Below are 25,799 nucleotides of genomic sequence, written 5' to 3' on the forward strand. Positions count from 1 at the left end.
TTCTTTATTTGTTAATGGTAATCACCACATACAGAGGGAAATCCTACATCACTTTAGTGCTTTGGGTGAGAGCAGGGATAAAGGGCATCTTTCTCAAAGTTACTCAGAAGGTCCTTTACCTTAATGCAAAGATTAGGCCTGGGGCAGAGGCACTCAGAAATAGTTGCTAAGGTTATGAACTCAGGTTTTCTTTTCTCTTTTTTTCCAAATCTTGATTTTTATTTTATGTGTTTGGGTGTTTTCTCTCTATATATATTTGTGTACCATGTGCAGTGCCTGCAGAGATCAGATGAGGGTGTCTAATTCACTTTGACTGGAGTTACCGATGGTTGTGAGCTGTCATGTGGGTGCTTGGAATTGAACCCTTGTCCTCTGGAACAGCAGCCAGTGCTTTGAATCACCAAGCCATCTCTCCAGCCCCTCAAGATTTTCTTTATATTCATAGTAATTTAATAAAAATTTACTTGAACTTTTCTGTATTGCCGCTTTCACTAGCATAAAGAACACGCTTTCTGTTGTTGTTTATTAACATAGCCACTGGGGAAAAAGTTCATTCTTTTACAATTATATTTACTTTCTATGTGTGCACATATACATGTGTGCATGTGTGTGCAAGTGTGCTACCACATACATGTGGATTTCAGAGACAGCTAGCCTGTCACTATGTGCCTTCCAGAGATTGAACTCAGGTTGCCAGGTTTGGTGGCATCCGTTTCCATCCACCCCCGCCTCCCCATGAGCACTTGGTTGGCCCTAAAGAAAGTTGTTTTTAAACTTCATTTTATGCCTTAAATGCTTCACTTTAATGAAAAGGCTTTATACCGTCATTTTTTTTAATTATTAGATTAATATGTATTTCCTGTCTTTTTTTTTTTTTTTTTTTGATTTGGTTTTTAAAGGTAGGGTTTCCGTGTGTATTCTGGCTGTCCTGGAACTCGCTCTGTTACCAGGCTGGCCTCAAACCCAGAGATCCACTGCCATTGCTGGGATTAAGTACATGCATCACCACTGCCCGGCTTTAAATGTTGTCTTCTTAAAAGTTACTTAAATATTAGTTTCTATATGCATATTTGGAGTATGTTGCTTTATAGAAGCTCTAAGAAACATGTAAGTGTCTATTACTTGTTTTCACTGGTTTTGTATGCCCTGATGTAAATATTTATAGTTTGTACTTTTGTTTTTAGGAATAAGAAAATTTTAAATAAGAAGAAATTGAAACGAAAACAGAAGAGCAAATCAAAAGTAAAGACAAGAAGCAAGGTAAAGTTGCTAGCAACGTGTTGACATAGTAATTGGGACAAAAATGAAAACACTTAAAAATAGGGGTATAATTAGCAAATGATTATGTTCTGTGTGCTAAAGTAAGTTTTCAAAGCATTTTTTTAAAAGGTATTTTTGAATTCATTCTTTGAAAATTTTATGCCTGTTACTTCCAGGTCCCACCAATCTACCTGCTTCCCAGTGTGATGTCTGTTTAATAAGAAGGACCACCCACTGGGGTGTGCACTACCTACCATGTCCACATCCCCATAAATAAGTGATTTATTATTTTTCTTCGTGTGTGTGTCTGTGTTTTCTTTAATCTACTTTGAGTTGCTTCTTGGTTAGTATCCTAGACGTTATTATCTGGAGATGAAAATTATTCATTTCTTTTTCTCACTATATTTGCTCATTACTTAAGGGAAATATATTTGCTACCTTTTGCTTTTTCCATTCTGAGTACTTGTACTGAAAACATTAAACTTGGATTGTGCATTAGGATTTGGATTTGGATTCATTTTATGCTTTTCTTGATGAATTAAGGAGCCTTTTGATGTATCTGTACTGCTCAGAACTTCTTTTGATTAGTCATAAATGTACAAAAGAAAAGGCAGTGTATACTGTTTGAGTTGGAGGCCTTAAGAGAACCAGTATTTCATTTCACTGATTGTAGAAGTTGTGACATAAAGCCCCTCCATTTGTCATTTGCAGTGACCAGAGCCTACGTCTTCCCTTTGAACAGCAGTAGTGTGTACCTAGATAGGAGGAATAGTTGTAGCTGTCGTTTCTGAACTGTTCTACTTTGGGCTATAGAAACAGGAGCTTAACCAGATCTTTATAATGTATTTAACTTCCAGAAGGAAGTATTTCTTGCTTTTTTAAAATAATGATTTTGCTGATGTTAACTGAGCAAAGTCTACTTCAAAATAGTAAACCAAAAATAAAATAGTATGGGAGGGATTGGAGTTTATTTGGTAGCTGGATACAGGAATTAAATAATATCATTAAGTTTGTATCTTTATCTCTCTTTCTTTTCTTTCTTCTTATGTGGGCGTACTGACTGTGGCTGAGGACTGATTACATTTACTGATTGTTGTATGTTAAACCATCCCTGCTTCTCTGGGATAAAGCCTACTTGATCATGGTGGATGATCTTTTTTATGTGCTCTTGAGTTTGGTTTGCCAGTATTTAATTGAGTATTTTTACATCAATGTTCATAAAAGAAATTGGTCTGTAATTCTGTTTGCTTGTTGGGTCTTTATGTGGTTTGGGTTTCAGGGTAACTGGCCTCATAAAATGATTTGATAGTGTTCCTTCTGTTTCTATTTTATGTAAAAATTTGGGGAATGTTGGCATTAACTAATTTTTGAAAGTCTGGTAGAATTCTTCACTAAAATCATCTGGTGCTAGGTGGCTTATTTTGGTTGGAAGACTTTTTAATGACTTCTTCTATTTTGCTAGGGATTATAGGTCTGTTTAAATTTTTTCCTTACCTTGATTTAACTTTGAAGTGGTACCTATCCAGCAAATTATCCATTTCTTTTAGATTTTACATTTTGGTGGAGTCCAAGTTTTTAAAGTACATCCCTATGATTTGGTGGATTTCCCTGGTGTCTGTTGTTATGTCCCCCTTTTGGTTTCTGCTTTTGTTAATTTGTATATTCCCTCTGTCTTTTAGTTTGGATAGGCATTTTTTTCTGTCTAATTAATTTTTTTCAAAGAGCAACTTTGTTTCATTGATTCTTTGTATTTTTTTTGTTGTTGTTTCTATTTGATTTGAGCCCTCAGTTGATTATTTCTTGACCTCTACTCCTCTTGGGCATGCTTACTTCTTTTTGTTCTAGAGCATTCAGGTGTGCTATTTAGTTGCTAGCATGAGATTACCAGATTTTTTGGTAGACACTTATTGCTATAAACTTTCCTGTTAGCACCGCTTTCATTGTTTCCCATTAAGTTTGGGTATGATGTGTATTCATTTTCATTGAATTCTAGGAAGTCTTTAATATTTTTAGTTCTGTCTTGACCCATTTTTCATTCGGTAGAGAGTTTTTCAGTTTTCATGAATTTGTAAGCCCTCTGTTGTTTCTTTTGTTGACGTCTACTTTAATCTGTGGTGTCTGATAGGATGCAGGATGTTATTTCAGTTTTCTTTTCTCTGTTGAGACTTGCATTGTGTCCAAGTATGTGGTCAGTTTTGAAGAAAGTTTTATGAGGTGCAGAGAAGAAAGTCTATTCTTTTGTATTGGGGCGAAATGTTCTGGAAACATCTGTTAGGTTCATTTGTTTTGTCATGTCTTTTAGCTCCAACATTTCTTTATTTAGATGTCCAGATGACTTTGTCTATTGGGGGGAGTGAGGTATCGAAGTAGTCCCACTATCACTGTGTGATGATCAGTATGTGATTCAAGCTGTAGTGGTGTTTCTTTTGCAAACTTGGGTGCCCTTGTGTTTGAGTTGTAGGTGTTAAGAGTTGATAGTCTTGGTAGATTTTGTTGTTATTGTTGTTGATGATGATGATGATGATGATGATGATGATGATGAGTATATAGTGTCCTTCCCTATCTCTTCTGATTAGTTTTGGTTGAAGTCTGTAGGTAGAAAAGTCTGCACTTGCTTTGCTGGCTACCCAGAGCCGAATAATCACACAGAAACTATATTAATTACAATACTGTTTGACCTATTAGCTCAGGCTTATTATTAACTAACTCTTATATCTTAAATTAAGCCCTTTCTATTAGTCTGTGTATTGCCACAAGGCTGCGGCTTACTTACCTGTAAAGGTTCCTTTGGCAGCTACATGGTGTCTTCCTTGACTCTGCCTACTATCTCTCTATATCTCTGTTCTGATTTTTTTTTTTTGCCTGACTATACTCTACTAATTCATTAGCTGAAACAGCTTTATTCATTAACCAATGGTAATAAAATATATTCACAGCATGCAAAGGGGAATCCTACATCAGAAGTCTATTTCATAAGATAATAAAATTGCTGCACCAGCTTGCTTTTTATGTTCATTTGCTTGGAATATCTTATTCCAACCCTTAATTCTGAGGTACTATCTATACTGTTGAAGTATGTTACTTGTACGCATTAGAAGGATGGATTCTGTTTTCCTATCCATTCTGTTAGTCTGTGTCTTTTTATTGGGGAATTAAGATTGTGTATATTGATTAATATCAATGACCAATGATTGTTGATTCCTGTTATTTTGTTATTGTTGATAGTGGTGGTAGCGTGTGTGTGTGTGTGTGTGTGTGTGTGTGTGTGTGTGTGTGTGTATGTGTGTGTGTGTGGTGTTTCTCTTCTTTTGATATTGCTGCGAGCATGTGCAGAGGTCAGATGACACCTGGCTGAGTCAGTTCTCTACTTCCACATGTGTGTGGGTTCCAGGGATGGAACTTGGGTTGTCATGCTCGCGCAGTTAGTGACTTTACCCACTGAACCACCCTGCTGCCATCACATTCTAATGAGCATGTATTTCCAAGATTAGTCACAGGGCTGCAAGTTACACAAGGACAACGCCCGTGCTGTTTTGCTCAAGACTCTTCAACCCTCTGCCCCCAAATTAGGGCAGGTTTTTAATGCACAATAAGAGTCAAGAAATACCTGTATTCTAAGCGAGCAAACCTGTGCACGTAGACCATGGAATACAATAATAATGATGATGACTTCTAAGTTCAGTTTGTTACCCAGAGAGAAAAAGGATGTGTGGACAGAGTTGTTTGTTTGTGAAAGAAAGAAATGAAATAACACCCCCCCACCCCGTGCTCCCCATCTATTCCTCCTTTATCTCCATTCAGAAGGGGACAGGACTCCCATGGTCTTGCACAAAGCATGGCACATCAAGTTGAAGCAGGGCTGAGCTCCTCCCCTTATATCAAGGTGGGGCCTGGTAATCCAGCTTTGGGAACAGGTTACCAAAAGCTGGCTAAGCACCAGGGAGAGGTCCTGCTCTCACTGTTAGAAGCTTTACTAAGAAACCAAGCTACTTTTACTATTTTTTAAATGAAAAAAGATAGTTTGCTTTTTTAAAGAAAAAAATAAAACAAATGAAAGTCTCCAAGCTGACAAAAAGAAAAAAGAAAGAAAGGAAGGAAGGAAGGAAGAAAAAAAAGGAAGAAAGAAACCAAGCTACATGATTGTCACACACATGCAGAGGGCCGAGGTCAGTCTCATTCAGGCTTCCTGACTGTTGGTCCATGGGCTCCTGAGATTAAAGTAGAGGTCATCTGTCTCTGTGGGTTACCCCATCTTGACCTCCTGACTGGTATAATCCCTCTCCCTTTCTTCCTCAAGACAGTGCTTGTCTGTGGATCTCTGCCTCTGTTTCCATCAGTGACTGGATAGAGTATCTCTGATGACAATTAGGGAAGTCACCAATCTACTCACAGTAGATGGCCAGTCCAGGGATCCTCTCCACTATTGCTAGAAGTCATACTTGGGGTCATCCTTGTGGGTTCCTGTGGATTTCCATGTCACCAGGTTTATTCCTGGTTTTTACAGAAAAGCTTCTGTAAAGCAAAGGACGTGGTCAACAAGACAAAACGACAGCCTACAGAATGGGAAAAGATCTTCACTAACTCCATATCAGACAAAGGTCTGATCTCCATAATATACAAAGAGCTCAGGATATTGGTCATCAAAAGAACAAATAATCCAATAAAAGAAAAATGGAGTACAGACCTAAACAGAGAACTCTCAACAGAGGAATCTAAAATAGCTGAAAGACACTTAAGGAAATGTTCAACATCCTTAGTCATCAGAGAAATGCAACTCAAAACAACTCTGAGATTCCATTTTACACCTGTAGGAATGGCCAAGATCAAAAACAGTGATGACAACTTATGCTGGAGAGGTTGTGGGGAAAAGGGAACACTTCTGCGTTGTGTTGCTGGGGGGGAATGCAAGCTGGTACAGCTACTTTGGATGTCAGTGTGGCCATTTCTCAGAAAATTAGGAAACAACCCTCCTCAAGACTCAGTAATACCACTTTCGGGTATATACCCAAAGGATGCTCAATCGTGCCACCAAGACTTGTGCTCAGTTATGTTCATAGCAGCATTGTTTGTTCTCGCCAGTACCAGGAAACAACCTAAATGCCCCTTGACCAAATAAGGATAAGGAAAATATGGTAAATTTACACAATGGAGTACTACACAGCAGAAAAAAATCATGAATTTTGCAGGCAAATGGATGGATCTAGAAAACATCGTTGTGAGTGAGGTAACCCAGACACAGAAAGACAATTACCACATGTACTCACTCATAGGTGTTTTTTTTTTTCTCATAGGTGGTTTTTAAACATAAAGCAAAGAAAATTAGCCTACAAATCACAACCCAAAGAACTTAGACAACAATGAGGACACTAAAAGAGACTTACATTGATCTAATCTACATGGGAAGTAGAAAAAGACAAGATATCTTGAGTAAATTGGGAGCATGGGGACCTTGGGGGAGGGTTGAAGTGGGAAGGGGAGAGGCAGGGAGGTGAACATAGAAAAATGTAGAGCTCAATACAAATCAAAAAAAGAAAGAAAGTTTTACTGGGTATAGTAGTGTGTCAGTAAAATGTCTGTCTTCTGGCTTTCATGGTCTCCACTGAGAAGTTGAATATAATTCTAAAAGGTCTGCCTTAATATGTTACTTGGTCTTTTTCCTTCGCAGCTCTCACTATTCTTTCTTTATTCTCATTGTTTAGTGTTTTGATTATTATGTGGTAAGGAGACTTTGGTGTAGGAGGTCCTTCCTTCATGTGTTGCTTTCATTTAATAAAGAACTGCTTTGAGTCTATGGCAGGGAAATACTAGGTGGAGGGGGAAGCTAGGCTGTATGCTGAGATAAAGAAGGGCAGAGTGTGAGACATCATGGAGCCACTAGAGTCAGATATGCCGAATCTTTGCTGATAAGCCACTGCCACGTGGCACTATATAGATTAATAGAAGTGGGTTAAATTAATATAAGAGTTAGCCAATAAGGAGCTACAGCTAATAGGCCAATTGGTGATTCAATTAATACAGTTTCTGTGGTTATTTTGGGGTTAAGCTAGCCTGGTGGCTGGGCCGAACAAGCAGGCCCTCCTCCAACAGAACTTTTTTTTTGTACAGTTTATTTGATGTTCTGTAAGCTTCTTGTGTCTTCATAGGCATGCCCTATAGATTGGGGAAGTTTTCTTCTATGATTTTGTTGAATATATTTTCTGTGCCTTTGAGTTGGATTTCTTCTTCTTCTAGACATATTCTTAGGTTTGGTCTTTTCATGGTGCCCCATATTTCTTAGATGTTTGGTGTTAAGAATTTGTTAAATTTATCATTTTTTGAATGATGGATCTATTTCCTCTATCATATCCTCAACATGTGAGATTCTCTTACCTCTGTTGATTATGCTTGCATCTGTAGTTCCTGTTTGCTTACTCAGATTTTCCATTTCCATAATTCCCTTGGCTTTTGATTTCTTTATTACCTCTATTTAAATTTTCAAGTTTTGAACTGTTTCCTTTACCTGTTTGATTGTTTTTCTTGACTTTCTTTAAGGGATTTATTGATTTCTTCCAATTTTTTGTTTGTCTTTTTCTCGATTTCTTTAAAGGAATTTCTCATTTTCTCTTTAAAGACCTCTATCATCTTCATAAAGCTATTTTAAAGGTCGTTATCTTCTGCTTCATTTGCATTGGGATGTTCAGGTCTTGCTGTTGCTGAACCACTAGGTTCTGGTGGTTGCCATATTGGTCCTATGTTGTTGAATATATTTTTTATACTGTGGTCTACCCATGTTTTCTTCCAATTGGTGCAGGTGGTGCTTGTGTCTCTAGGGACTGCTGCTCTTGCGGGGGATGTTTGGCCATGGGGAGGGTGAAGGGTTCAGTGGGTTTGGGTGACAGAGTGAGTCTGTAGGTTACAGTGTCCAAGGGTTGGAAACAGTGGTGAAGCAGCCAGCCAGAGGGACTCTTATCTGCTAGCTGGCTCAATTTTAGAGATTCTGATAGCTTGTACTATATCTCATTTTCATTTACTTCTTGCCTAAGGTCTAATGACATTTATGCTATGTTTATTTATTTATAAACTTCTGTGTCTTCTATGTTATATCTATTCATCTCCATTCACGATTTACTTATTGAATTCTCTTTTGCTTTACTGTTGTTTTGAGAATACTGTATACATTCTGATACTTACTAGTCTTTTGTAAATAGACTTTTGTAAATAGAGATGTTTTTCTCATCAGAAACTTCAGGTATATTCTTTTTAAAATGTCATTAATTTTCTTTATTTTATTATTTTGTGTGGATTAGTGTTTGCCTGCAGGTATGTATGTGAGTGCCAGAAATCAAACCCAGGTCCTCTACAAAAGCAGAAAGTGCTCTTAATCACTGAGCCATCTCACTCACCAGCCCCCAACAGTACTTTTGTTTATTCTTCATATATGGATGTTGCTTATTTTATATTTTGTATATTGTTATTTTGCTACACCTGACTATTATTTCTAGTAGATGGTTTTTTTTTGAAAATTGTCTACATGGCTCAGTAAATAAAGACATTAATAAAAGAAGCTTTTCTTCTTAGCCATTTTTATCAGGTTATTGCATTAGGAAATAACAACAGTGACTTGAATTCCCGAGAGTGTTTGCTGTGTTTACAGTCTTGGGAGCAAGGCAATTAGTCTGTTTCCCTATCTATTAGAGTATGTCATAGTTACCCTTTGTCTAGTTGAGAAAATACCTTTTCCGTTACTAGTTTGCTGTGCCTTTTTTTTTTAAAAAAAAAATGTATATAGGTATTGAGCTTTTGTCAAATGTTTTTATCATTTTTATTTATTGTATCTTAAGTTTACTACTTTATTCCACTTTGTTCTTTTGGAGAACTACACTACATTTCTATCGTATCAATATTGTTTCTGGGTTAAATACCAGTCATGTATTACTTTCAATATATTGTTAATATAATTGTTTGATTTTTTAATATTTTGAAAATGACCTTCCTAAGTTACATACTGATTTAACTTTAAAATATTTCATGTTTAGAGAGATGTTATCTTTTGCCCTTTCCCAATTCTTTGTTTGTTTGATTTTTGGTTTTTTGGTTTTTTTCGAGACAGGGTTTCTCTGTAGCCTTGGAACCTGTCTTGGAACTAGCTCTTGTAGACCAGGCTGGCCTCGATCTGCTTGCCTCTGCCTCCCAAGTGCTGGGATTGTAGGTGTGCGCCACCACCACCTGTCATTCCAATTCTTTATAGAAGAAGGAAGACATTTTCAGACTACATATTTTGATACCTTAAATATAATTATTTATATTTAAGAAAATTTGTTTTATTTATGCAGGATATGAAAGTCAGTTTAATCTGTCTATATTTTTTATTTACAATGAAATGATAACTGAAAAAAATATAGAGCAGAAATGTTCTCTTTTATATTTCAGTCTGAAAACTTGGAGAATACAGTAATTATACCAGATATCAAACTTCATAGCAATCCCTCTGCCTTCAATATTTACTGTAATGTACGGCATTGCGTTTTGGAATGGCAGAAAAAGGAAACATCATTGGCAGCTGCATCCAAGAACTCTGTACAGAGTGGAGAATCAGACAGTGATGAGGAAGAAGAATCCAAAGAGCCCCCTATCAAGCTGCCAAAGGTAAGCACTGAATTCAGTTTAGATCCATTACATACAAGTGTTCTGGTTATTATACATATACATACGTTCCTGAGATACTTTGCTTTTTCTAAAATTGTATTTCTAAAAATAACATTTCTTATGGATAAAAATAGGTTTGGGGTAGACCAGGAAAGCTCTGTGGGACTTGTAAACTAGCTTACAAAGTTGGTAACTGGTTACTCAGTGAGATGTCCACGGTAAGCACTCAGTGAGGTCAGTGTGTTGTGGCTTGCTAAGGGCTGTTAGTGTATAAAAGCAGTAGCATGGATATACTTGTGTAGAGCATGGAACATTGGCACATGAAAGAGGAGCACAGAGCTGGTGACCTCCCAATTTGACAAGCATAAAAGGAAGGTACAATCTGTTGCAAACCAAGAGCTAGAGGTGTACCCCATTGAGAGCAAGCCCTAGAAACAGGCATATATTTAAGTTTTTCTTGAAATAGAACTGGAAAGGTTCCTTAGCAGCAGCTAAGTTCAAAGCTTTCTTTTCTTAAGTCTGTTTAATCTTGCAACTGTACTCTTGCTATTCTGCTCACCTGACCTAGGGGAAAAATCAGATGAGAAACAATTCAGTCCATACTGTTCTGTTGTTGTTTCCTATTACCAGAAACATATAGACTATTTCATAGTTTTGCTGAACAAACTATTCTTAATGTACTTTGTACTAAGTATTGGTTTACTTCATGACTAATTTTATCACATATGATGTATGTGTGTGTGTTTATATTCAGTATAAAGGATACAGTCTTTCTTTTCTTCCATCCTTCTCTCCTCTTTTGTTATTTTTTCTTCTTTTATAATGATGAGGATCAAATCCAGTCTCTTGTAATCCAACACCATTGCTGTCCATGAGTCACGTCATCAGCCTCAGAGTTACTACAGTGTTCCTAACAAAGGGGAAAAGTCAAACATTTTAACATGACACCTCAATGTGTGATTCATGTGTACAGCTTTCTTATAAAGTAACTTAAAAGTATCAAAAATGATCCATATACTATTAAATTTGTGCTTTAAAACTGTCCTGAAAACTTATTTACATCCCCACACCTGTACATAAGGTATCTTTTAACTAGTTTTTGCATGGAATGCCTTATGTGAGCTATCAGGACAGGTGGAACTCGTGTCTCGGGCTGGCATGGCTTGTGGTGACTTTTCCTAAGTATGCATTGTTCTTGACTGTGCTGTTGGGTTTATCACCCTTAGACAGCAGATGACTTACTTTCTGTTTCGTAAGAGTGAAGGCTCTGTGACCTTCCTTGCTTCTTGACCAGCCTTCTTAGAATGTCTTTCTTTCTTTCTTTTTTTCCTTTTCCCTGGTGTCTTTAATTGTAACTGCTCTCCCAGCATCTTCTTATAACTGAAAATGAATATGCATTATCTTTTCCCTCCTAAGGCATAGATCATGGTCTCTTAATTGTGATTTCTTCTGCTTAGTTAGGGAGGCTTTATAAAAAAAAGTAGGATAACCCCCAGAGACTTTGTGTTGTATACTTTTTGTAAGAGTAATACACTATTGGGGGAAGATCACACTGCATCGTGGTAACCATGGTGATTAAATTCAGTATTGGGAGTGGAATCAAAAATTTAGAGAAATCTTTCATATGAGAATACAGATGTTGAATAATATACCAACAGCTAGATTAGAAAATGCTACACAATTAGGAAAAATATATTATTAGGCTGTTTTAAAACATCAGAATAAGTGAGCAGTAGAGAAAGACTCAGACATTTTATACATTTTCATAGCATAATTAACAGGGTTTAAAGGAAATCTTAAAAAAATCCTGAAATAATAAATCTACCGTATATACTTGTTTTCTGGAAACAGGGACTAATGATTAAAACCACAGTTATTAAGCCAAATTGATTAAGCTGAAACACTATTAAAATTACTAGCTATTTAATAGTAAGTAAATGGGTGTCTCTGCTTTATTATCTATAAATTGAGAGTATTATGTACCTCATAGGATTGCAGTTAGGATTAAGTGAGTTAATGATGTTGAGTGCTTAAGAGAACAGTACCCAGTATATATCAAGTCTTCAGTAAATAAGAACTGTAGTTAGAAGTGTCAGGTTAGGGCCAAACAATAGAATGTATATAGGTATATTTGATTTTTAGGTACTTCCCTATGTATCCTGTAATTTAGCAATAAATTCTTCAGATTGCAAGGAAGTAGAACTTCCAGAAACTCAGTGTGATCCTATAATGAAAGAGATGTGAAGACAGAGGAGGCAGTAGCTAGATGCCTATTTGTGGTAACCACAGTGCCTCACGGGCGATGCCATGGGTGGGGAGTGAGCATTTCAGGTGATAAGCCTCGGCAGCCCTTGGCATCACATTGGGACAGACACATTGGAAGACTGGGGTCTGCATGATGAGGATTTAAAGGCAGATTTTCTTTCTCCCCCTTTCTTCCTAGATGTTGTGCTCCTTCTGTTATGAGCCTTGAGGCTTTCTCTTTTCTTCTCATCTGAGATTTCTTTCTCTCCTATTTCTTTCATCTGTTTATGGCAGGTTTTGTATTATTAAGCAGTCTTACAATCAGTTGTAATGCTTACACACTTTAAAAAACTCAAACAGAAATGAGATACATATTTATGTCATTACAAAGCAAAGTACATTGTCTGCCTTTTCTGATTGTTTCTATAAATAGTAGTAGTATTTACAAATGATAAAAATATTAAACTTAAAAGGGAAGAAGTGGAAGAGGCGGCATGAAAGGGAGAAGAGGTGGAGAGGGAGAAAAAGAAGAATTTGCTTATCAGGATATGGATGTCTACACTGCTATTCTGTGTCACATAATGATCCAGTAGCTGGCTATGAACAGTCTTCCTCCCTGCTTTTCACACCCAGAGGGAAAGCGTTCTTTCAACTTTTCAAGGATAATTTGTTCATTCAAACTGTGTTCTTGATTTAGCACTCCTCATTTCTCATTGTTTTTGACTTGTGTCTATGCAGAGAGACTTCTCAAATCTGCATTCTAGTTGGTATCTCTCCTTAGAGTTTTAGCTATGGACCAGATGTCTCCCTTCTGCTTTAAAATCAGGATGAGGGAGGGAGAAGGAGGGAGGGGAAGTGTGTGTGTGTGTGTGTGTGTGTGTGTGTGTGTGTGTGAGAGAGAGAGAGAGAGAGAGAGAGAGAGAGAGAGAGAGAGAGAGAGAGAGAGAGAGAGATTGAGCATTAAATTTCATCATTGTTCTAGCCAGACAATAAATAGAGATATTGAGAGATTAAACATTAAATTTCATCATCGTTCTAGCCAGACAATAAATAATCTCCCTCCAGTCTTTCTTTTTCCCATAGATGGTTGATATTGCCACCCAAAATCTTTGAGAATATGCTCATTGTCAGCTGATTACTAAATGTTACATTGTGAATATGAAATGTTATCTGAGGCTTACTGTACTAGAGTTCACCTGGAGGAAGGGGGTCACTGGAAGCTACCTCCTCTTCATGGGTGAACAGATATGTCCTTTACATGCTTTCAGTACTATATTCTACTCCAGTGCATGGAGCCAACCAATCATGGACCAAACCTTCTGAAGCCACAAAACAAAATAAATTCCTTCAAGTTTTTTCCTGGGGTATTTTTTTTTCACAGCTATGCAACTAATTCTTATCAATTCTGCTTCTAAAACAATTCTTGTATAAAGGTATTGTCACACAGCGTTCCCAACCTTCATCAACACTTCTTAAAAGTGCAACAACTGCATGCCTCTCTCTTCCTTCACCCCTTCAGTTAATTTGCCTGAGTAGCATCTGAGTAACTTACAGTCTGATGGTCCTCTTTTTTACTTAAACTCTTCAGTAGGTTTTACTCAGAAGACAACTGAATGAGCTGACACATAAAGCACTTACCCCAGTGCTGTGTCTTTACCCATGCAGTCTACTGTATCTAGCACATTCTATAATTTTCATGGCATTAGAAAAGTTATTGATTGATTTGTTTGTTGTCTGTACTAGAGAATACTTTCTTGAGGAAAGGGAACATATCTCAACCCCCTTTTTTTCACAACCTAATGCACGATTGCCTACAAATTCAGAACGAATTTACTTATTTAAGAACTAAATAAATTAGTCAACTTAAGAGTATATTTTTAAATGAATATGCAGCTAAACTAGCTTTAAGCATGTTGAGATAGGAAACAGGAATCCCACTAGAAAATTATATAGCTCTAAAACTTCTTTATTTCAATGAGGAAACATCATATAAATGATTCCCATCCCTTAATTTCAACTCCAAAGAATCCTTGAATTATGAAAATTATGAAATGTTGTAACCATAATTGTTAATAGAGTAAGTTTATATTATAAGTTAATATAATTAATTGTAATAGAATATTGTAGTCTTCTATTGCTTGAGAAAAGAGATGCACATTTTGATTTTCTCTAACTATATAGGCACATGGAAATCATCTTTTCGTTTTCTAGTCCATTCCAGCAAAATAAACTAAAACAGGTAAAAAAAAAATTTATAGAAGTGATTAATGAGTTGAAATTCTCTGCATAAACTTGGGTAAATTTAACAATAGTCAAGACTAGGATTTTAGATAACTTCTGTAAAGACAATCCTATTACTTATTTTGACTTCTTAGTTATATTTATGCCCTAAAGAAACCTTATAAATTACAGAACTTTGGGATTTGTCTGCAATTTCATCCTTGTCTGAAAAAAAACCCAACTGTTTCTGAATTACAGTAATTTTTTGTACACAGGTGAGTAGTTAGATGAATAATAACTATATTATTTGTATCTCTATATTTGCTCAGCACTGAGCTAAGTACAGATGTTCCTTGTCCATAGTTGGATACAGTTTAGTTAGAAAATGAAAATACATATTGTCAGTTGTACTAAATGTGAAGGATGCTAAAAAAGAAATCCCACACTAGCTCAGGTTATTTATTTAGGGGTAGACTCACAGATCACAATCCTCTGCTCGGACAGGGAGCAGCAACTGAATCCAGCAGCTAGGAAAGAGGCCAGGCACAAGCTTTACATTGGCATATATAGTATAAGAGGCCACGCCCAAGGGGATGGGTAACTTAAAGGCTACTGGAGGTAGGAATTCCTACAGCATAAATGTATAAATCCTGTAACAGAAGTTGGTGTTGGTTAGGGTTATGTGTACAGCTCACTTACCCACTTAGATTACAAGCTCTCAGAAAACAGGGCCCAGTCTATCTCCTTAAGTCTTCTAGTGAGCTGCAATAAACAAAGGTTTAGAAGGGTTTAGAAGATGTATACATTAATGTATACATCTACGCGATGTATACATTAATGTAAAAGCCCCATCAGAAAGAATATTATCTTATTGTTTTGGGCATAGAATTATTGTTTGAGGTGTTTCTATGACTTTGTCTTATTTTAATTCTTACTGTCCATTCTGCATGCACATAATTTACCACATCCTGAAGTTATATCTAGTTCTCAAATATGTTGGCTAAGAAATAGGATTTTATTGTCTAGTGTTTTATTAATCTTCCAGTTACCATAGCAGCTCATTGTAATTTTTCTCTTATAATCTTTAACTAAAGATTTACACTCCTTTCGCTAAAGAGGGTCAGGGATTTCTTGGCCCATTGAGGACTATTATCATTAAACTAAAATATTAAGTGATATTTTTGCTGAATAGCCTTCCAGTTCCTTTCATGATCATCATGCCCAAAGGAAGGGAATACTGCCTGTAAGTAATAATTTTGCAATTATACCATCATAGGAAGGATTGAGATGAAATTAGTTTTAAAAGTCACCTTTGCTGTATGTGTTATGTTGTCTTTATGTTTGGCTCTAAGTACTGTAACAAAGCTACTTGCATATAACCAAATGTACTTTATATTAACAGAGCCTATTTCTTCTGTGTGAATGCTATCTGTTCCTTAGTTCCAGTTTACAAGGTGTTTCACTATGTCTTGCTATGACTTCACTGTGTCCAAACCAATATTTAAGTAATGTCACTAGTTCTTGCTTTGTATATAGCTACATGGTTTTCAAAATCTTCATGTTAAATCAGGAAAAAAGTGCTTTTTTTGTTTTTCCATTTAAATATAACTCTTTATTTGGTGTTGAGATAACTTGCAAAAACTAGACTATAGAAAGTATTATTCACTTACATGTTAGGAAGTGTAATTTTATTTTCATATTAAACAGATCATTGAGGTTGGGCTTTGTGAAGTCTTTGAATTGATCAAGGAGACTCGATTTTCTCATCCATCCCTGTGTTTGAGGAGCCTCCAAGCCTTGCTGAATGTGCTTCAAGGCCAGCAGCCAGAAGGCCTCCAATCAGAGCCACCAGAGGTCCTAGGTAAGATCTTATGCCTTCAGTGAAACACTTAAATTGAACCACTTCTCTTAGGAAATATGCATAAGAACAAGAAATGCAACTTTGACTGGGTACAGAAAAACAGGAATTTAACTTTGCTGTACTTTGCTGTGTTTTACTAGAGTTATAGTCTAAGGAGTTTTGGTTTATTCAGAGTCAAATCTTGGTTGTTTTAACAATAGGAGGAAACAAACCATAAATTCCCCAAGATGACAGAATAACACCAAACCTCTAAAATCCCCATTAACTCAAATCCCAGTGTCTAAATAGTAGATGCTTTCCTACTCACTTGTTACTCTAGAGGAGTTAAAATCATAGCCTGTGGGCAGTATGTGTCACAGACCCCAAATGGTACAATTAACTTTTAAAGAGATGATATTTCTTTTGTATTCTTCAAGCCTCTGACTTTGTAGCAAGTTTCCTTACATAAAGATGTTAGCTTTTCTTTATTATATTTAAATTTTAGCATTACTTGCTTTTCATGTTAAGAACCTAGGCTCAGCATATAAACACGTAAGAAGACAGGAACTTTGTGCAGACTGATAGAAATGTAGGTGAAGCATACCCTTTAGCTGGCTTATTGTTTTTCTCTGATGCTAAACCGTGGATATCCTGTCAGTCTAGAATTTTCTAGATCATTTTATCAATATAGGAAAATACCTCTAAAACCATAGAAATATGATTCTCAAAAGCAGCATGTATCTAATATTTAAGGTGGGACCAAACATTGTGAACTTGAATAAGTTTCTGTGTGATACTGTTACTGATGGCCTGGGGACAGCATTGTTGAATGAATTAGATTCTGATTCCATATTGTCTGTATCTGGCTTTACTCACTTATTTTTCCCCCCGACTTGTTTTTTTTTTTTTTTTTTTTTTTTTCTTTTTCCTTCTAAGGCAAAGCCCTTCTGTGTAACCCAGATTGGCCTTAAACTTCATTCCTCCTTCTCTGGCTTCCAAACTACTAGAATTAATAGATGTCTACTACTATGCCCTACCAAAATATTTGGATTTTATTAGATCCACATTTTAAGAACCTAATTATATGCCAGAGCTTCCTTTATTTGTCACATATAGTGGTTTAGTTTTTGATTTTAACTTTGTTTTATTTTATGGAGGAGGGGCAACATCCTGAAAAAACTGAAGACAGCATATACCTCTCTCCCCAGCCTAAGGCACTTAACTGCTGCTACCAAACAAACGTTAGCACAGGTTAAGAACCACTTTACCAGTTCGTTGTACAGTAACATCAGTAATCCTGTTACTATTGTGTATTTAATGTGATTTGATAAATCCATCTACAGCCCTTTCACTCCATGCTTATACCACCACTTTTTCCTTCCAAATTTCTGTGCTCTTTTTTCAAAGTCCACTTAGTCCTTTAGTGTTTCTAGTATGTGCATGGATGTAGGGTCATGTAGTGGAGCCTAGACACCTTATTGGAGGCTGCATCCTTAAGAAAACTGACTCTCCCTCCCAGCATCTGTCAGTCATCAATAGCTCCTTATCTAGGGGAGGGATTAAGAGAAATTTCTTCTGTTTTTCTATTTAGTTTAATATTAAATATATATTTTAAGTATTTAAATTTAATAGATTTTTCTTTGCTCGTGCCTTAGTTACTTTTTAGTGCTTTGATAAGACACCATGAATGGGAAAGTATTTATTTGGGTTAGTTCATAAACATCATGACCCAGAGCATGGCAGCAGGCAGGCAGGCAGGCAGGTATGGCCCTGGAGCAGCATCTGAAACTTTAAAATCTTGATCCATACAAGATACAGGGCAGAAAAGCTGTATGGGTATGGCATTGGCTTTTGAAACCTCAAAGCTTGTCCCCAGTGACACACCTTCTTCAACAAGGCCATACCTCTTAATCATTCCTAAACAGTTGCAACAACTGGGGACCAGGCATTAAAATATATGAGCCTGTGGAGGCCATTCTCATTCAAAGTACAATAGTTTGGTATTAAGAAGGTATTATAGTGTTTCTTTTGTTGTTGACATTGGCATCAAGTGATTGTACATATATGTAATTACAAATATAGACAGCATGGAGTGAGTAGAACTCTGAGAGTTCCTTAAAGATACGACATCAGTAAGAATGAATGAAGTACTGATGGTCAGTGACGGTGACATAAGTAAGAAAGTGAGAAGGAGTGACCAGGTTAGAAGAATCTAAGGCAGAGAACCGCGTCCAGCAAGGCTCTGAGATGGGAAAAGAAAATGACTGAAGCAAGTTTTGTAAGCCTAGAATATAGTGAACAGAAGGAAAGCCTTATAGGAAGAAAGAAGGGAAGAAGAGGGTGGGACTCTGTGGAGCTATATGTACATGTTTATAAGGTTTGTTACAGTGCTGGGAAATATAGAAAGTCATTCTCTACCTTATTACCCATTCTAAAAAATATTTTCCTTGCGGATGGAGAGATGACTCAGTGGTTAAGAGTTCATAGTGCTCCTACAATGGGCCAAAATTTGTTTCCAAGAACCCATACAAGGGAGTCCACAACCTCTTGTAACTCCAGTTCTAGGGGATCCAGTTCTCTCTTGTGGCCTCCATAGGCATCTACATTCCCATGTGCGCACGCACCCACACCCACACCCACACACACACTTAAAAATAAATAAATCATTAAAAATAATTTATCGTTGGACTGATGAGATGGCTCAGCTGGTAAAGCTCTTGCCACACAAACTTAAAAGCCTGAATTAGATCCCCCGGACACACACAGAAGGAAAGAAGTGACTCCTGAAAATTGTCTTGTGACCTCCACGTGAGCACCATGGCATGCACACATATGTACTCACACACAGAGAGAGTTTAAAATTAGAAATAACAAAAAATAATTTATTGCAGAAATACTTATTTAAATTATTAACAGTTTTCTTCATCTTAAATCTAACATTTTAAGGACAACAACATTTCTTTGTCTTGTTTGACAGTATACTTTTCCAACTTAGAGTGTGTCCATATGCAGGAAGACTTCTGTATTTGGTGAAGGACTGAAAGATTGAATACTGCAGTATAATTTCTAGAGGGAGGATGAGTGGGGAGACAGCTAAAGAAGATAAAGGAGAAATGATAATATTTTAAAGGAAAGAGAGGGAATGATAGCTAGAAAAGACAAGTAAAAAGAAACAGCAAAAAAATCACAAAGGAGAGGAAGGAAAGAGGACAGATTTAACAAAAGATTGAGCGTATTTTAAGCAGGACACTAGATTTTTGATTTGAAAATTCTGTGACTATAAATATATGAAAAGGAATGGTAAAAGTTAATTTATTAACCACTTTTGTTTTTCTGTTAGCTCAGTTAGCCACTGGTAGTAGATACCATGGACTGTGATGATATGGTAAGATAAAGAAATTGAAGAATTAATTAAGAAGAAAATACGCAGCTTCATTTGGGATTAGGAAGGTGAAGAATTGATGAGAAATGATCACTAGATGTCTTTGAATTACTGAATGAATAACAAAAATCTTGCAGTTTTCAGAGAACTACCTTCTTCCTTCCTACTCCCCTCTATCCTGCTAGGGTTTCTGTCAGTCTGACTTGCCTTTTCAGTGTCTCTGCTGTTTCATTTTCTAAGAGTTTCCAGTTCCTTTTTTTCTCTCTGCTGAAGAAATGCCCAGGCAGTTTTTGATTCTGTCTTGGGTGGTGTTGAGGTGCCTGGTGTGGTAACAGAATAAGCATGTGTTCTCTTTTCAGCTCTGTCACTAAATAGCTTTATGAATAAGGGAAAATCTTTTCATCTGCTTTGGTCTCAGTTGCATTACCCATTAAAGGAGGAAGATATTTGTCCTGCGACCTTGGATAGTTCTTTAAGATAAATGAGTTATATACCCCTCTATTACTTTGAGATTTTATTATGTTAATTATAAAGTTTAATACTAAAGTTGTAGCATTTCTTTATTTTTTGTAAATATGCCCCTGTGGTCCAAATAGAAGTGTATACTCTTTGTACTCTGAAATACTGTGAGTAGTCCTCACCTGAAGGACAAGGTTGTTGAAGGATAAACTGCGACTTTAAGGGTGAGTTTCTTGTGTAGGCAAGATTGTTTTGTAAGGCCTTAGACCATTTTTATTACTTCAGTTACAAAAGTAAGGGATAGGACTAAATGCTTTCTAATCCCTTGTTATATAAACGCTTTAATTGTGGAATGGGTTGACTAAACAAAAGCTACTACAAAATAATAGTTCGAGGTGCCTTAAATTTTATATATATAGTGAAATATGTATATTTCTCTACAACTCAAATGAGTATAATTGAATCTTGTTTTATCCACAGAGTCTCTCTTCCAGCTCCTTTTGGAAATTACGGTTCGGAGTACTGGGATGAACGACAGCACAGGACAGTCCCTCACGGCACTCTCCTGTGCTTGCCTCTTTAGTCTAGTAGCTTCTTGGGGAGAAACCGGAAGGACACTCCAGGCCATCTCTGCTATACTAACCAACAATGGGAGTCATGCTTGCCAAACTATCCAGGTATTAAGAAATTTAGAAGGTGCCAAATTGCACTTTTCTTTATTCTGTCAGTAGAAATTCTCTAAATTTTTAAGTTATTTAATATTTTGATCTCTCTATGGTTGATGTACAAATAATGCACATCGTTTGATTTAAGGTGCATGTGTGTTTAATTCTGTATCATGAAAATAGCAAATGGATTTTGAAAAAAATTCCAAGTATTTAAACTATGATTAATGAATACAATATAAGACATAATCACATTAGAAAAAAAATGAAATTGAACTCAAAGAGGTGAAAAATCAAATAACTACAATTAGAAAATTGAAGGGGGTTAAATAGTGGTAGTATGGTTGAAGATGCAAATAGTGAGCTAAAGATAAAAGGGAAAGAAATTATATAGAATCCAGCAGATAAAGAGGAAACAAGAACCATGGATAGAGAATAAGAAAGAGAGTATATAATAAAACAGTGTGTTACCATATAGAAGAATGAAAATAGATCCATATCTATCACCATGCACAAAGCTTAAGTCCAAATGGATCAAAGACCTCAACATGAAGCCAACCACACTGAACCTCATAGAAGAGAAAGTGGGAAGTACACTTGAATGCATTGGCACAGGAGACCACCTTCTAAATATAACCCCAGTAGCACAGACACTGAGAGAAACAATTAATAAATGGGACCTCCTGAAACTGAGAAGCTTGTGTAAAGCAAAGGACACGGTCATCAAGACAAAATGGCAGCCTACAGAATGGGAAAAGATCTTCACCAACCCCGCATCAGATAGAGGTCTGATCTCTAAAATATACAAAGAACTCAAGAAATTGGTGATCAAAAGAACAAATAATCCAATAAAAAAATGGAATACAGACCTAAGACAGAGAACTTTCAACAGAGGAATCTAAAATGGCTGAAAAACACTTAAGTGAATGCTCAACATCCTTAGCCATCAGAGAAATGCTAATCAAAACAACCCTGAGACTCCATCTGACACCTGTAAGCATGGCCAGGATGAAAAGACTGGTGACAGCTGATGCTGGGGAGGTTGTGGGGTAAAGGGAGCACTCCTGCATTGCTGCTGGGAGTGCAAGCTGGATGTCAGGATGGCGATTTCTCAGACAATTAGGAAACAACCTTCCTCAAGATCCTGCAATACCACTTTTGCATATATAACCAAATGATGCTTAATTGTACCACAAGGACATGTGCTCAATTATGTTCATAGCAGCATTGTTTGTTATTACTAGAACCTGGAAACATCCTAAATGCCCCTCGACTAAAGAATGGATAAGGAAAATGTGGTACATTTACACAATGGAGTACTACACAGAAGAAAAAAATAATGACATCTTGAAATTTGCAGTCAAATGGATGGATCTAGAAAACATTTGAGTCTGGTAACCCAGATCCAGAAAGTCAGATATCATATATACTCATTCATAAGTGGCTTTTAGACATAAAGCAAAGAAATCCAGCCTACAAATCACAACCCCGGAGAACCTAGACAACAATGAGGAACCTAAGAGGGACATACATGGATCTAATCTACGTGAGAAGTAGAAAAAGACAAGATCTGAGTAAACTTGGACATGGGGACCATTGGAAAAGGGTTGAATGTGAGGGGAGAGGCAGGGAGGGGAGTAGAGAAAAATGTATAGCTCAATAAAATCAATAAAACAAAGAATACAGAGTATGTTACCATGGTCTGATTTCCACAAAGTAATGATAGAGTAAAGGCAAGAGAACAGGGCATTCTAGCTAAGACTTTATAGAAGGAAGGGATAGAATCCTTAAAGAAGTCCCATTTGCTTGAGGGTTACTTCTTATAGATGAACTTTTAGTTTGTACCTTTGCAAGCCTGCCAAATATCCATCAGTCTTTATAACTTGTTTTGTCATAAATATCTTTATTTTGCCGGTTTTGTGTTTGAAAGCAATTTAAATTATCTTTTGATTTCTTTTCTTTTGAATAGGTGCCAACGATACTAAATTCACTACAGAGAAGTGTACAGGCAGTTTTGGTTGGAAAGATTCAAATCCAGGACTGGTTTAGCAATGGCATTAAGAAAGCAGCTCTAATGCACAAATGGCCATTAAAAGAAGTATCTGTTGATGAAGATGACCAGTGTTTGCTTCAGAATGATGGATTTTTTCTTTACCTCTTATGCAAGGATGGATTATACAAAATAGGCTCTGGATACAGTGGAACAGTTAGGGTAATGTAATTCTGTACAGTTCTTGATTGTAACAGTAATAGCCATATCTCAGTAATTGAGTTATATTCTGTTTCTAAACCCTTTAGTACTAATTTTGGTTTTTACTTGAAAATTATAATTGAAATACATATATTAAATATTATTCATGTATTTTATTATTTTATTGTTTTTAATTATTAATCTGTACTTAGATAAATTTTTGTTATTTTACAGGGCCATATATATAATTCTACGTCCCGTATCAGAAACAGAAAAGAGAAAAAATCCTGGTTAGGGTATGCCCAGGTAGGAAAATATCCTTAATAAATGAAATTATCTTCCCTTTTAAAACATATGGTTTGTGCTCGTTGAATGAATTTGTACAGGAATGGTGTATTTTTATTAATATGGCTAGGTAATGGTACAGAGCAGGGTGAGGACTGTAAACTCATAGATGGTACAACTACAATTCTGACTCTGCTTTAGTAGCTGAGTGACGAAAGGCAAATTAGTTTACTTAGCTCTGCTGTTTACCTTCAGAGGGGGAATTGAAAATACCTCCTTTAGAGTTCTCCTTTAAGCAAATCTGGGGCTAAGAATCAAAGACCACCTTTTGCATTAGCAAATCTGAATTGAAAATGAATAAGTGACTTCTGAAATCAAATTAGGACTCCTTACCATAAACTCTTGCATTCTATGTCTAGATCCTGTTCCTTCTAGCAAATACTTTTTAGGGTACAGCACTTGCTAGAGATGCATGCAAAAACTCAGAACATATTGAAAACAGTAAACCCCATGGTGCTTTCTGAGTGCTGTGGTCTCTCCTGCAGTCAGCACCGTCGGTCTGTTCTTACTGTTTCAGCACCAGATACAGTCACTCCTCCTCTCATGAAGAAAAGTAAATGAAAGATGGAGAGAAAGAGTCAGAAATATGTATTTCTGTTGTTTCCCTGTCTGTGAGACAAAGCCCAGGCCAGGTTCCTTTGGGAAGGATAAAGAGTAAAGTTTTCCCTACACTTCATGGCTTCTTGAGCTAACAGAATCTGCTGTCAGCTTAAAATGATAAAAGGCATTTGAAAGTACTTTGAAAACTAAAGAAATTGTCACATCGTCTTAGTTAATGTTCAGTTGCTGTGAATAGACACCATGACCAAGGCAACTTATCAAGGAAAACATTTAATTAGGGTTTCCTTCCAGTTTCACTGGGCTAGTACATGACAGTCATGGTGGGCAGTGTGGTGGCAGGCAGACATGGTGCTGAAGCAATTAGCTGAGAGCTCACATCTGATCCTCAAGTTGCAGACCAACACAGAGAGAGTGAGAGAAGGGGGGAAATGAGGGAGAAGGGAGGAAGGAAGGAGAGAGAGAGAGGTAGGGTAGGCTTTTGAAAACTTAAAGCCTACCCCCAATGACACACTTCCTCCAACAAGGCCATACCTACTAATCCTAATCTTTAACAAATAGTTCCACTAACTGGAGGCCAAGCATTCAAACATGAGCCTATAGGGGACATTTTCATTCAAACCACATGTGAAGAATTATTTTGCTATATCAATTATTGAGGTATTTTGAAAATTTATATTAAAGTTATTGTGTTTTAAAACCCAGTGTGCCTAAACATGTGCCTCATTAATTTATACTTACGTTTTATCTAGGAAATAATATGGCTAGTATATTAGTTTTAAGAGTTAGAACTTATTATGTATGTGTGGTGTGTGTGCGCTCATGCAAGTGTTTGTGATATATGTATGTGTATGCATGTGGCACGTGCTTGTACAGGCCAGAGGTTGACCTTAAGTTCTTCCTCAGTTGCCTTCCATCTAAAATAGACTCCTGTTCTTAAATTTTAATCGTTTCTATCCCTTAGATAACTTTATTAATTTATTGTGCATCAACAAAATATACACAGCCAAACAGCTGCTTTTCCTCTTTGTAATGAAGACCTATCTATCTATCTATCTATCTATCTATCTATCTATCTATCTATCTATCTATCTATCTATCTATCTATCTTTCTTTCTATCTATCTACCTACCTACCTATCTATATCTATATATATATGTGTATATTTTTTATTTCCAGGGTTATTTATTATATCGAGATATGAATAACCACAGTATGACAGCCATAAGAATAAGTCCTGAAACACTGGAACAAGATGGTACTGTAATGTTACCAGGTATGTTTTAACTAACCATCTTATTCTTCATAAGTAGTTTTAAGAAACATGCATGCTAGGATATTTAAACATGTAAATGGTAATTAACAAAGAATATCCCTTGCTTAAAAATGAATTTTAAGTATTGTGACATGTAAAACATTTTACAACCTACAATAAATGAATACATTTGAAGGTACTGGACATCAGAAACAAAGTGAAATGAGGTTTAATATTTAGTTCCAAATTCATACCCATCTACATGCTTTAACAGCCTACCTTTACTCATCAAGACTTTATTTGCTCACTTAGTAGGGTAATGTTATTTTGTTGCTTTTACTAGAACGACTGCTTTAATGCTCACATTGCCCAGTACCAGAGGAATTTTGGTTATTTATCACCTTAACAGTGCACTAGGGGTCTCCTCTGTCTTCAAGGACTTGCAGTGATAGTGCTGAAGGTGGTCAGGAAACTGAACTTTCCATCGTGCACACTTCTTACTACGGCTCTTATACACAGACTTTGGGCACAGTCCAATTAGTCCATGCAGTTGTACTACATGCTGTCTGAGTTCTGAGGCACTAGGTAAATGTACAAATATTCTTTGTTGGAAACTCTTTAAATTTGTTTATACCATTGCTGCTTTCTAAAGTTTATCACATTAAAATCTTAAATATTCAGTGTATTTGTTAATCTCATGGCAAACATTCAAATATTCCTAAGTATTTGATCTCTTAAAAATGTGAGATTTATTT

At 36.4% G+C, this 25,799-nt stretch overlaps 1 protein-coding gene across 13 annotated transcripts in view; it reads left to right on the plus strand.

Moving 5' to 3' along the window:
- Positions 1 to 25,799, plus strand: part of Mycbp2 (MYC binding protein 2) — a 233,109-nt gene that overhangs the window by 26,555 nt on the left and 180,755 nt on the right. For all 13 annotated transcript variants that reach the window (XR_005283020.1, XM_038310598.1, XM_038310599.1 and 10 more), the window contains exons 2-8: positions 1,185 to 1,260; positions 9,670 to 9,885; positions 16,057 to 16,210; positions 20,511 to 20,707; positions 22,665 to 22,907; positions 23,121 to 23,192; positions 24,969 to 25,065. Coding sequence is in view for 12 of the 13 variants with exons in the window: in XM_038310598.1 (XP_038166526.1) it covers positions 1,185 to 1,260; positions 9,670 to 9,885; positions 16,057 to 16,210; positions 20,511 to 20,707; positions 22,665 to 22,907; positions 23,121 to 23,192; positions 24,969 to 25,065 (1,055 nt within the window). In the remaining variant the exon portion in view is untranslated. The remainder of the gene's footprint in view (positions 1 to 1,184; positions 1,261 to 9,669; positions 9,886 to 16,056; positions 16,211 to 20,510; positions 20,708 to 22,664; positions 22,908 to 23,120; positions 23,193 to 24,968; positions 25,066 to 25,799) is intronic.

The sequence above is a fragment of the Arvicola amphibius genome, chromosome 13, assembly GCF_903992535.2.
Source record: "Arvicola amphibius chromosome 13, mArvAmp1.2, whole genome shotgun sequence".
Lineage (NCBI taxonomy): Eukaryota > Metazoa > Chordata > Mammalia > Rodentia > Cricetidae > Arvicola > Arvicola amphibius.